General features: G+C 37.4%; 1 protein-coding gene across 8 annotated transcripts in view; it reads left to right on the top strand.

Annotated features, from left to right (window-relative positions):
- DMD (dystrophin) overlaps positions 1–13,607 on the top strand; it is a 2,485,149-nt gene that overhangs the window by 1,904,768 nt on the left and 566,774 nt on the right. For all 8 annotated transcript variants that reach the window (XM_082378022.1, XM_082378021.1, XM_082378025.1 and 5 more), the window contains one exon: positions 1,184–1,338. In XM_082378022.1, the coding sequence (XP_082234148.1) occupies positions 1,184–1,338 (155 nt within the window). The remainder of the gene's footprint in view (positions 1–1,183; positions 1,339–13,607) is intronic.

The following is a 13,607-nucleotide window of genomic DNA, read 5'->3' as shown; positions in this document are numbered from 1 at the left end:
TGAAGATCTTTATTCCTATAATGTATGTCTTTTCTTTTAAATATTTTACTGGGAGAAAATACTAAAATTAGATTACTGGGTCAATGGGAATAAGCATTTGTATGTCACTTGATATATATTGCCAAATTGTCCTAATAGATGCTGTTCCCAGCAGTAGTATATGAATGTGCTAGTTTGGGTACAGTCTTTCCAGCTTTGGATTTTATTTTTTTTAACTTAATTGGTGTCAAATTGTAATACTCTTATTTTTTCATGTTTTGAAAGTTGATTTTTTTCCTTTTCTATAAAAACTTTTTATTCTTTCTCTTGTTTGAATTGCTTGTTACTATTCCTTTGTCCATTTGACCCACCATATTGGATTTGATATAACTATCTTTGTAATTTAATAATACCATAATGCTTGGAAGCCTGTTCCATGCACTTGAAGCAATGTTTAATAGAAACTTGGGGTTAATATGCATCCAGATAAACCTATCATTGGTTTATTTCTTTCTTTGATATATGATATTTCAAGTGATGAAATACATGGTTTGATAATACTCGATTGTTAAAGATAAAAAAAGAAGAAAACATACGTCATTTGGTTTAGCAAAATTCTTATATTTAAAATTTTATTCTGATTTTAAAGTAGGATATTTTAAAAGTATTATGAATAAACTGATCCTTTAAAGAAGTTCATAACTAGAATAACAGCACTGGTTTTTTTCTGATGCTTAATATTTTCCGTATGCAGCTTTAGTTGAATGCCAGTAGATGGCACTAATTACATAAACAATTCAACAAGTTAATGACGAGGAAAAGAAATAACATGCGATATTTTTTTCTGTTCAAATTTTGGTATATGTCACATACTCAACAATTATTTGAGAGCTTATTTTTATAGTTTGTTCTCTCCCATGATAAAAACAATTAAGCCAAGTTTGTTTCCAATTAATTGCTACTAAATTGAGATACCTGATACTGATTATTGCTCAAGAAGCTGGATTTGAAAAGTTCTGTCATGAAAAGTGGGTTAGCTTATACTATCATGTTTGACTGAACTACACACGGTAGGTTAAAAGCAATCATGTAGACATGCTCTGACCCGAGGATTCAGAAGCTGTTTATGAAGCATTTTAAGAAAGTGCAACTAGAGATTTCAGAGAAAACTGACATTCATTCTCTTTCCCATGTGTATCTATAGCAGTTGGCCAAAGACCTCCGCCAGTGGCAGATAAATGTAGATGTGGGAAATGACTTGGCACTGAAACTTCTTCGGGATTATTCTGCAGATGATACCAGAAAAGTACACATGATAACAGAGAACATCAATGCCTCTTGGGCAAGCATTCATAAAAGGTATGACCTATGTTATTTCCAAAACTATTTGCTGATTCTAATGATAGGGTAGTGACACTGGGTGGACAGTGCAGATTTGTTTTCCCATCCTGCTAAACCAGGGCTTTGGGAGGATCCAAGATGACAAATGCCAACCAAACTCACAGTCTTGCCTAAGTCCACTTATTTTAAAGATGAGGGACCCGAAGACTGGTGAAATGAAATGACTTGCCCACAGTCAGAAAGGTAGTGACATAACTAAGCAATTAAACAAAAACGAAAGATTGATTTGTAGCTAAAAGAGCCATTTATCAGTCTGCTTTGAGAACTCTATCCAAAGAAATATTGTTCTATTCCATCATGCCACAAACTGCCCCATCTTTAGTCTGACAAGGAAGTCACTTTGGGCTTCATGATGGAGTTATAGCTGTCTCTGGTGCCATCATTGTATTTCCCTCCACACACCCAATGGGAAAATTTGTGTAGTGTAACATGACTCATAACTTCACTTCCCATTATATATCTGCGGAAATCAACAGCTCTTAGAGACACCATCTCCTCAAACTAAGTCCTGACTCCTTATTATTCACTCTTAACCCCTTGTGCTGTTCTTTCATTAGCATTTATCCTAATTATAAACAAAATTATAAACAAATACATGAATTATGTAACTAATTGTTTAATGTTTGTCCTTCACATTAGTCTAACCTCCCTGAGGACAGAGGCTTTCTTTCTTATTTGACACATCCTGAACCAGGTGATATAGTAGGGAGCTGGTAAATATTTGTGTTTTTTTAATTGAAATGTAGCTGACCTATAATATTATGTTAGTTTCAGGTATACTACATAGTTATTTGACATTTGCACTTATTATGAAATGATCACTGTAATAAGTCTAGTAACCATCTGTCCCCATACAAAGTTATTACAATGTTATATGCTGTATATTACATCCCCATTGCTTATTTATTTTATAACTGGAGATTTGTACCTCTTAATCCCCTTCACCTATTTCGCCCTTTTACCCCCTCCTTCCATCGGGCAACCACCCATTTGTTCTCTGTCTATATGAGTCTGTTTTCATTTTGTTTTGTTTGTTTTGTTTTTTTAGATTCCACATATAAGTGACATCATACAGTATTTATCTTTCTCTGTCTGACTTATTCACTTAGCATAATACCCTCTAGATCCCTCCATGTTGTCACAAATGGCAAGATTCCAATTTTTTATACCTGAGTAATATTCCATCACATCTTCTTTATCCATTCATCTATCGATGGACACTTAGGTTGCTTCCATATCTTGGCTATTGTAGATAATGCTGCAGGGTAAATATTTGTTGAATGATGACTGTACATAATTTAGAGTTACCTTGTTCATGCTGTGGTAAGTCAAGGATTATTGGGTACTCATTTTTAGCTCTGTCAGAAAACAGGGGCAAAAATAGCACCTGTATGGTGATAAGGAAGATCACAGTGAAAGGTAAATGAGTTCCAGAAGATAACATGACTTACTGAAGTCAGGTAGGTGGCCTTTATTAAGAAAAAAAGGCCACCATTAAAGAAAACAAAAACAGATTTTGAACTAAGCAGAAACTCTTAGGAGTAAGGAACTGTTAATACACGGAAATTGAGAGATTAAGGTAATCTTGAAACTGAGTTAAAGATTGAAGAGTATAAACTCCTGTGAAACTGGATTTGAGCTGGTCATCCTGGGGGAATAGAGCAGCTCGAGCCCTGAATTCCAGACAGTGGGTGTTCAAATGGCCATGGAAAAGAAGACTCAACCTGAAGTTGGGGAGTTATATTTGGGGCCCTATCAATAGAACCCTGGTGGTGAGAGGATGAGGTTGAATAGGGAACTGATAAAAAAAAAAAATTCTCAAAGTTACTGCCTCCTCTTATTGGCAAGGTTTGTACTTTCTGCTCCAAATACAGATCTGCTGTTTGTTCAGTTAAATGAGGGCAGATTAGGCTCAGGAAGACTTATTCATATGTAATCGATTGGTATCAGAGAGTCAGTAGTTAACATCTCAGTGGGAAATACCTGCTTCTCAAAGAGAGGCCTCTATGGGTAGGCAAATTAAGATCAGAGATTAATTTGGTGAGTTTAGGGAATGTAAGCCAAGAAGGAGCCAAAAAGAAGGCTTACTCATTTTACAAAACTAGGGCTTCAAGAGAGGTCTATCCCATCTATGCCACTCTTTCATGCTCCTTGAGTCTCCAAACAGCCCTCTCATTTCCTCTGATCACTTTCGTTAGGTCTTTGGATTCCTCAGAGAAGGGGCTTCCAGTCTATATTTTTTGACTTGGTCCCTAAAAAGCTACCACCTAAGGAAGGTATATAGTTATTTCTCCAATGGGTAAAGTAAAATAGAAAGTTAAAAGCCAAATTACATTTTTTGCTAGCCCATAGAGAATCTGTGATTTGTCAAGCTAATTTGATTCATGCCTCTAAAGTTCTTCCCTGTTTCTTTCTCACATATACTCTATGAAAATTCATCCACTTGTGTAGTTTCAGTCTGCTGATGACTCTCCATTTATACCATTTGCAGCTGAGCGTGATCGTTGAATTTCAGACCTGCATATCCTATTGATTTCTTTTCATTTTAATGTCCCTCGGCAACTTTAAATTTAATAGGCCCAAAGCTGAACTCATCTCATCTTTGTCCTCTTACAACCTCTTTCTCCAAATGCAACCTACTTCTCTTCCTATGATCCCTCTCCAGTGAACATTACCACAACCCATTCAGTTGTCCAAATTGGAAACTCATGCTTGACTCTTCCTTCTATTGAATACAATCCCAGTAGCCAAGCTATCACAAAGCTATTTACTACCTAAATAGCTTTCAAATCCAGTTTTCTCTTCCTCCCTACTCTTCAACTATCATGTCTTGCTTAAATGACTACATCTTTCACCCAACTGGCTTCCCTGCTTCTAGTCTTCCTGCTTCTTACCCATTCTCTACATAACGCAGGATGATTTTTCTAAATACAGTATATTCATATAGCTCCCCCTCCCTGCCCCCCCCAGTTTTAAAGGCTTTGGTGGCTTATCCGTTATTATTTGAAGACAGTCCACACTCCTTTCAATGGCTTCAAGATCTTGCACGTTATGGCCTTTCCTTAAAACTCCAGCCTAAGTTTCTGCTCTCCCTCAATCTCCCCTCCCCATAATTAAGTAACATTGAGCTATTTTCATTTCCTCATAGCTATGTTCTGTCTTCTCTATTATGTGCTGATGTGATAGATGTACTATTCCTTCCTTTTTGCATGGTTAAGTTCTATTCATTATCCAGGTCTCAGTGTAAATGCCATTTCCTCCAGGAAGCCTTCTCTGACTACCAACCCCAAAGCCTACACTCTGTGATAGTGCTTATCTCACTACACTGTACATAAGTGTCTGTTGGTCTTCGTCTCTTATGAGGATGTTTGCTCTGTATACACCTTGGCTGCTTGTCCACCATATGACCTAGCACTTAGCTTGACACATAGTATCTACCCCCAAAACATGTTTAATTAAATAGGTAAATGAACCAACAAAAAATTACTAACTACAAGTGTTCTGGAGTGCCAGTAACTCAACACAGAAGAAAAATGTATCCATTAGGATTGCTTTCAGTTTCAAGTAACAGAAAACCCAAGTTCAACAGCTTACCTAATGGAGGTCTGTTTCTGTCACTTTATGAGAAGTTCAGAGTCGGGCAGGTGGCGACATGGGCGCCGTAGCTCAGCAATGTCAGCCCTGAAGTCTCCTTGTTCTTCTTGGCATTTCCCTCAGAACATAAGCATTCCAGCAGGAAGAAGCAGCGGCAGAAGGGGCAGTGCTGGTGTCAGGAAAACAGTGGCTTTCTCAGGGACTTTCGGGTCAGAACTATGCCACAAAACCACCTCTAGTATCTAGGAATTTGGGTTGAGCCAGCCAGTAGAGAATGTCTGCCCCAAAGGGTATGGAAAGAGGAAACTGATAAACCGTCATGCTGTAGCTGGACAGCAAGAAGTTCCCTGGAGAGACAGCCGGTCAAATCTGAGTAAATACGGTATAGCCATGTAGGTTGTATATCCATGCACGGTATACTCTCACGTAGGGTGGTCATAAAAGTGGGCCATTTGGGCTTGGTGGTTGTTCTGGTCAGTGTGAAAGGGCATGAGGAGAGCTGGGTGCTCTGTTGGCTAATGATACCTTTACATGGGAAGTTCACACTCGGTGTATGCTATGTGTGTCACCCGCACAGATTAAACCATATTTTACTTGGCTACATCTTCTCTTATTTTATATTCTTATAGATCTTATGCTAGATAGATAAAGAACAAGAAAAGTCTTTATGTGATCTTCTGCATTTTGATGTTTTTATCCAGTATCTCGTGCAGCTAAAGCCAGAAGTGAAGTAACGTCATACTCCTCCTCTAGATTTGTGCTGTTCAGTAGGGTAGCCACTAGCCATAGGTGGCCATTTAAATTCAAAGTATTACAATTAAATAAAATTGAAAATTCATTTCTTCTGGCTCATCAGCCACCTTTCAGGTGCTCAAGAGCCACAGGTAACTGGTGGCTTCCCCACTGGACAGCCCAAAATCGAACATTTCCGTCATCACAGAAAATTTTATTGATCGTCCTGCTCTAGATCATCTTTGTTTATGTTCCCCTAAGCAGTTTAGCATACATTTATAACAATTGCATACTATATTACTTCAGAAAGAGATTTTGCCAAATTTTGTAAATAAAAAGTATTTCCTTTACAAAGTGGTTCACATTATTCTCTTTCCTTGTTTCTACCTTATTTTTTCTATTTATCCATCTTCTAGAGTTGCCATTTAAAGTCTCAAAAACTACAACTATCACAGAATATAAACACTTTTGCTGTTATGTTAATCCTAATAAACATGATTTTAAAGGAGAAATTATTAATATTGATATTTGGGTTTGGGGAATAAAAGTATCTCATGTCTTTGAAATATATCTATAACCAAGACTTCTTAGGTAGGGGAGACTGTTGAAAGCATTCTGATTACATCATTTCTTATGGTTCAGGTTTTACCACTGAGCACTGATATATTGCCTGCACTGAAACTTTCAATCATATAGATAAATATATGCAAAAATTTTGTGCATTTGGAAGCCTATGTAAAGCAATAAAATCTTTACTTCAGTTTTAAAATTTTGAATGTTAAACAAGATATAAAAAGTGTAACTTGGAAGAACTTTACTTTGATATCATATACTGGCAGGCTGTAGTTTCAAGACATAATCAAAAACGAAAGTGAGCTAATTTTGTTTTGTATTTTAGTGTTCAATTTAAGTTTATTAATAGGTCAGAGGAATCTTCAAATTCTATACTGGCTTTTATTGGACCTTTAATTACCATTTTATATAGATAAATATAAATAGATTCGTGCACGTAAAAGGACTTGCTCTACCGTTCATGAATAAAAGCAAAAGCTGCTTCTCAAGTAAACTCTGTAGTTCAGCAATTCATATCAGAACATAGATCATCATTGTGACCTATGTAAGAAAATATTTTGTTTTCCTGATCGTATGCCTTATAGAGTCCATGTTAACATATAAAGCCAGAAATGTGGGCTTCTGCAAGTTCATTTCTTTCCCTTCAATCTCTGTGAATAGATATGAATTGGTGAATAAGATAATATTAGATGTGATATTACATATTACTGTGAGAAGCCTCTAAGGATTAGATTTCAAGGACTGCCATCTGGCTGATGACTTTATGATGACACCGTCATGAGATTTCATTTCCTTATTTCTATTCCAGGGCCACTCTTTAAACAAGAAATGTGCATTAACTCTGAATTGTCTGTCTGTAGCTATAGGAGGGCTTCTCCAACTACTAATCAGCAAGGAGCAAACTCATCAAGTAGAGGGGCTGATCCTAGTATCAGAGGGTTCATCATGGATAGAAGTTCCTCACAAAAGCTCCCAGATATCTGAACAATCTCTCTAAGTTCTAAGAAAGATTTAGCATGTATGTGTGTACATGTATGTATGTGTATATGCATATGCATGGACATGCATGCAAATACACTATCCTTAAAATAATATCTCAGTATTCTCCTGTCTGCTCTAATAGTATGTTCCAAATTTTAATAATTACAATTAATAGTTGAGAAACTGAACAATTATCACTTGTGTTCTCCATCTTTGGCAACCATGAAGCCCTTGTAAATCACTCCTTGCTTCTCTATTCCTAGGTCCTTTCTCTTTTTCACTTTAAAAAAAGAAGAAAAAGGGAGAAAAATTATTGAGCCCTATTTTGTGTGCAGCAAAGAGCTACTCTAGCTGAACACTGGATCTCTTTCACATTATCCAACGTATTTTTTTAGTAACTGTTCTGCTTCCTTTCTCTGGGATTTTCAATTTCTTCTTTCTTCTTCCTCCTCCCCTTTCGCCAACCATCATGCTCAAGTTCCCTCGTCCTAAAAGAACATTTTTAGGATACCGACTTTTCTATCCAGCTATCCTTGTTTCCCCTTACCATCAAAATGTTTTTAAAGTAGTAATTGACATTATTGTTTCCTCTCCAGCTTCTGGCTATGCTGGGACCCACTTCAGTCTGGCTTCCCCAGTACCTCCACTTTCCTGAAAAAAGGACTCATTAAGATTGTCAATAACTTTTATAATAACTAATTGCCCTATTTTATTTATCCATCTACTTGACTTCTTTTTGACCTTGGTCCTGTTTATCAACTCTACTGGTTGAAACTTTCCCTTCTTTTATTTCCAAAACGATATTACTTTGCAATTCTCCAGTTTCTCTAGTAATATAATAAGTGTGAAGTGCTTGGCACAATGCCTGGCACATAGTAAGAGCTCAGTAAATGTCGTCTGTCATAAACATTTTAAGAATTCATTCACTTGGTGAATATTTTGGTGCTGGGTATGTGCTAGTTAGGCTGAGTTCTTGGTACTAGGTATACAGCAGAGAAAATCCCTACCCTCATGAAGCCTACCTACATTCTGGGAAGGAGAAGGTGAGAAACAGACATTAACAAATAAAATAGTTAACTGTATGGTATATAAGATTGTGCTAAGTGAAATGTGGAAACATAAAGAAGGAAAGCAGTTGAGAATGTGTAAGTGTGTGAGTGAGCAAGTGGTGGAAGAGAAGTGCTATTACTTAAATATGGTGCTTAAGAACGATCTCACTGGGGACTTCCCTGGTGGCCCAGTGGCTAAGACTCCACACTACCAATGCAGGGGGCCCGGATTCCATCCCTGGTCAGGGAACTAGATCCCACATGCCGCAACTAAAGATCCTGCGTGCCGCAACTAAGACCCGGTGCAGCCAAATAAACAAATAAATACTTTTAAAAAAAAAAGAAAGAAAGATCTCACTGAAAGGGTGAGTTTTAACCAAAACTTAAAGGACCTAAGGATGTGAGCCCTGTGGATAATTGGAAGAAAAACAGTCCAGGAGGGTTCTAATAACTGGAAATGCCCTGAGGCTGCAGTATGCCTGGCACGTTGGAGGAACCTTAAGGAGACCAGTATGATAGGAATGGGTCAAGCAAGCAAGAGTGTAGTAGACAAGGAGTTCAGAGAGGTAAGAGGAATCTGATTACATTGGACCTTATAGGCCCCTCTAAGGACTTTTGCTTTTACTCTGAATGAGATGGGAGTCATTGGAGGGTTTTGAGCAGAGGAGTGGCATCTTTTAGCTTATCTGGCCCCTCTGCAATAATAGACTGAAGGAAATCAGTGAAACCATTAGGAGACTGTTGTCATAAGGCAGTCGAGAGGCAACTGTGATTTGGACCAGAATACGAGAGGTGAATGTGGTAAGAAATGTTTGACTTCTACTGGACTTCCCTAATGGTGCAGTGGTTAAGAATCCGCCAGCCAATGCAGGAGACATGGGTTCGGGCCCTGGTCTGGGAAGATCCCACATGCCATGGAGCAGCTAAGTCCGTGCGCCACAACTACTGAGCCTGCGCTCTAGAGCCCACGAGCCACAACTCCTGAGCCCGTGAGCCACAACTGCTGAAGCCCGTGCACCTAGAGCCCATGCTGGGCAACAAGAGAAGCCACCGCAGTGAGAAGCCCACACACTGCAACGAAGAGTAGCCCCCGCTCGCCGCAACTAGAGAAAGCCCGCGTGCAACGAAGACCCAACGCAGCCAAAAATAAAAGAAAGAGAGGGAGGGTGGGAGGAAATGTTTGACTTCTACTATATTTTGAAGACAGAGCCCAAAAGGTTTTGTAATGGATTAGATTTAGGTATGGAAGAGAGGCATCAAGGAAGACTACAGAGTTTTTAGCCTGAGCAACTGGAAGATGGGGGTACCCATTTACTGAGATGGAGAAGGCTCCAAAAGCAACATGTTTTAGGGAGAAGATGTGGACACGCCACTTTTGAAATGTCTATTATGCATCCAGGTGGAGATGTGGAGTAGATAGCGGCTATAAAATCTTAAGTTCTGGGCAATGGTTGGGACTCAAGATACAAATTTGAGAGTTGTAACAATAATCAGTATAGGCTCTGTTTGCTGTATACAACCTTTAAATCTGGGTGTTCCATTCTTAATTCTCTCTTATTTCTCTATACACATTTCAAGTACTGTTGTCAACTTCAACTACCATTAAGACTCCTCAGTTTTTATTTCCATCTCACATCTTTCTCCTCATCTCTAGAACTATACTTCCAGCCACCTACCATACATCTCCATCTGCACTATCTACAGGCTCCAAAATGTCCAAAGTAGAAGGCATTATCTGCCCCTAAAACAATGCTATATTTCCTATGTTTTCAGGGAAAATGAATTGCTTGACTTAATTGTCTCTAAAGCTGGAAACTTAAGAATTACCTTCCACCTTTTCCTCCCTCTCTCTTCTCTACTAATACATGTATTAAACTGACTTCTAAATTCTGTGACTTCTACTTCAAAAATTTCTCTAGAAGCTGTTGCCTTTTCTTCATCTCTATTCTTCATCTTCACCTCATCCTAAATCGTCTCCATATTTTGCCTGGTAGATTGTGACCACCTTTTTCTGTGCTCCTAACCATTGAGTCTCTACACTCACTTGGCATTCACACTGACCCAGAGTTATTTCCCTTAAAACTAATCTTCTGGTTTTCCTTTGCTCCCAGCACTCTTTTGTTTTCCTCTTGAGACCTGATAGATGATATGTTCATATGTAATATATTCCCAAAAGCATACCCCAATTTTTCTGACAATAAAAAAAAACAAACTTGATTTATTTTCAGGAAAGAAAAGCAAATAATATCACAATTTGTGCTTGGTTGTCAGTTTGTTTATTCAGCAGAGGGACAGGCATGTGAACTTCATAAAAGGGTCTTATGCTCTAGCCACAAACGCTGTCCTTTCTCAAAACATTTTTGAAATTCCTTTTCTGGAACTACCTAGGGACTGTTTCATGACCTTCAGAAGATTGTTGTATTATTTTGTAGCCACACCTTGTGTTTGCTGAATAATTGTACTCAATAATTGTTTGTGTATTGAATGAAGCAGTTCATCAGATGTTGGGCACTAAATGGCTTTGGATTATTTCCAGAAACTTAAAAGATGAAGATTTGCTGCTGCCCTTGAAGCTATGTAAAGAATGTGATACGATGCTAACAGGACGTTTGTTTAAAATATTGATACAACCTCTTATTAAGTCAGAGACTGCTTATGATATATTTGTAGCATGTTATAGTCATAAATATTAATGCTACAAATGACCCTAAAGCCACCAGCTCAAAATTCTCAATTTACAGTAGCCCTATTTTTAATCCCTCTCATGCAAAATATACCTTTAGTCCATTTTAAGGACTAAAGGGGATTTGGTACATTGAAAAATTCAATCGGTTAGCAGCTCTTTTAGGTACACTTCTTTTGGCAGTATGAGGAAGTTTCTCTAGGCTCTTCAAGACAGTTGTATATATAGTTATAAGGCACTCTCGTTTTTATACTGCTGAGACCCAATCTTCCCAACTGATTATGAAGCATAAGAATTCTCGCCATCTTACAATAGGATAACGTAATACCTGTAATGCGAAATCCTGGGGCTCTGGGCCAGGGAGTGTCACGATCCATACGGATCTAAAAGTTTCATGGTGGCAACTGCCTGCTTCAGTTTATGTCATTTCCTTCAAAGCAGTTAGAATGTTTCTAGCTTGCAGGGATTGCATACAAAGGGAGACATTTGGAATCATAGCATTGGTGATTTACTGGTGTGGAAAATTACCTGGTGGCAACCAGGTAAATTAAATGGCAACCAAGTAGCCATTTTCATTTTAACCCAGTCCTGCAGTCCTAAACCGGGCCCTACTAGCACACCAAAACATATGCTTACAAATGCCTCTACATACCATTTACCGATGAAAAGACTCTAAAATTAAAAAAAAAAATTATAATTGTTTCCTAAACAAAAGTTATAGGATACCAACAGACCTTTCTTATTTTTCATTCATTAATTTAATATTATGGTATCTAAAATTAAAACAAATGGGAGAAAGTTTCCCTTGCTTCATTTAATTGAACCATTAATGTTATCAACAGCATCCATTATATTACTTTCAATTATATATGCATTTTTCATTGTCTTCCCATCACTATCATTCTCAAAATCTTTAAATATTCAATAAAATATATAAATTAACTGGAGTTTATTTTTAGAAAGCTGAGTTATTTTGAAAAATGGATATAATCATCATTTGATTTGTAATTTTATCTCTCCAATTCTAACAGTCATCTGATGTGGAGATCTTTTGGCTTCATTCAGTTTATAATAGGGATTTATTTTCTTTCTGTAAACCATTAATTGAAATGCATTTCTGGTCTTAAAAAATATACAAAACAGGTATTAGTGAATTTTGTGGAATTTATTCTTTTCAGTTTCCTCTCCCAAAGGGGGGTCATCGAAGCAGTTCTAGGTGCTGTTTAACAGCACCTCTTTCTTAGACCTCTTTTACCATTTGGGAAGTGTGATACTATTCCTAGCTAATTGAGGCAAAGAGCCTGGCTCAGGTTCTTTGTCTTACATGGAGCATTTTCAGATTCTTGAGGCCAGTAGATTCTGAACTCCTGGCAGCCACTACCTACTTCCCAGAGTCCAACAGCTTCATGTCTTCAACCCTGCATACTACTTTGTGTTTCTGTGTCATTTCTGACCCACAGAGCTATTTGTCTTATTTCTGAGCCCAGATTGTGCCTTTTTGGTTTTGTGTTTTTATATTTTACCTACCATTGTTCTGTATTTGGAAGTTTCTTCTGTATTTTGAAACAATTTCCCCCTAATGTAAAGTGATATTTACTTACTGTAGAAAATTTTAAAAATTGAGAAATAATCAACCTTAACATTTTTTAGCACTTTCTTTCCTATTTTTGTAAATGTATTTTGCCTGTATCTATTTTTAAAGATTTTCTTTTCTGATGTGGACCATTTTTTAAAGTCTTTATTGAATTTTCTACACTATTGCTTCTGTTTTATGTTTTGGGTTCTTTTTTTTGGCCGCGAGTCATGTGGGATCTTAGCTCCCTGACCAGGGATCAAACCTGCACCCCCTGCATTGGCAGGCAAAGTCTTAGCCACTGGACCACCCGGGAAGTCCCTGCTAATATTTATTTAACTTACTCCCAATTTAGTAACAATCGAAAGCATTTCCAGATTGGATTTTTTTTTTCCTTTTAAAAATCCTTACTACATTTTTATTAGGAAGGTAATGCTCAGGTATTATCTTTTCAAGAGAAAAAATGGATGGGAAATACTTCCTTGAGGTACATGGTGACTTATTCAATAGAAAGAAAAGCAGTATCCACGTGCCTCCAGCCAATGTTTTATGCACTGGCCATTCTGCCTAGCATCAGTATTCATCCAAAGAGATGGAAACTATTTAAATTTGTGGGAAGTCAATTCCACATTCAAATCAGTGGTTGTGGGTTTTAAGTATCTTCTAATATTCAGCTTCTCAGTTAGCTTCATCAAATCCCTAATATAATACTCATTACATAATTCTGTGGCCAGTCAGTGTCTTCATGCCATAGAGCATTTAAAGCAAGTCAAACAGACCTAATCCAAGCCCTTTTGGAGATTTTAACCTGCATTTCATAGATTCATGGCTACTCATACAATTCCTGAGGAGTTGTGTTTTTCTTTTACATTGCAAGTATTTTAAATCTACATAGTGAAATTGAATTAGCTATTAAACATCAACTTTATCACAACCTCTTTTTAGAAATATTTAAATGAAACAAACCCTCCACAAAAACGACCAAACACAAATTGCATCCTGAGACAAATTAAGTGAATAATAATCATGAATTCATAATGAT

This window comes from Balaenoptera borealis (genome assembly GCF_965194805.1).
Source record: "Balaenoptera borealis genome assembly, chromosome: X".
NCBI classification, from domain to species: domain Eukaryota; kingdom Metazoa; phylum Chordata; class Mammalia; order Artiodactyla; family Balaenopteridae; genus Balaenoptera; species Balaenoptera borealis.
Note: the sequence above shows the minus strand (reverse complement) of the source record. Positions and strands in the feature narration are given on the sequence as shown.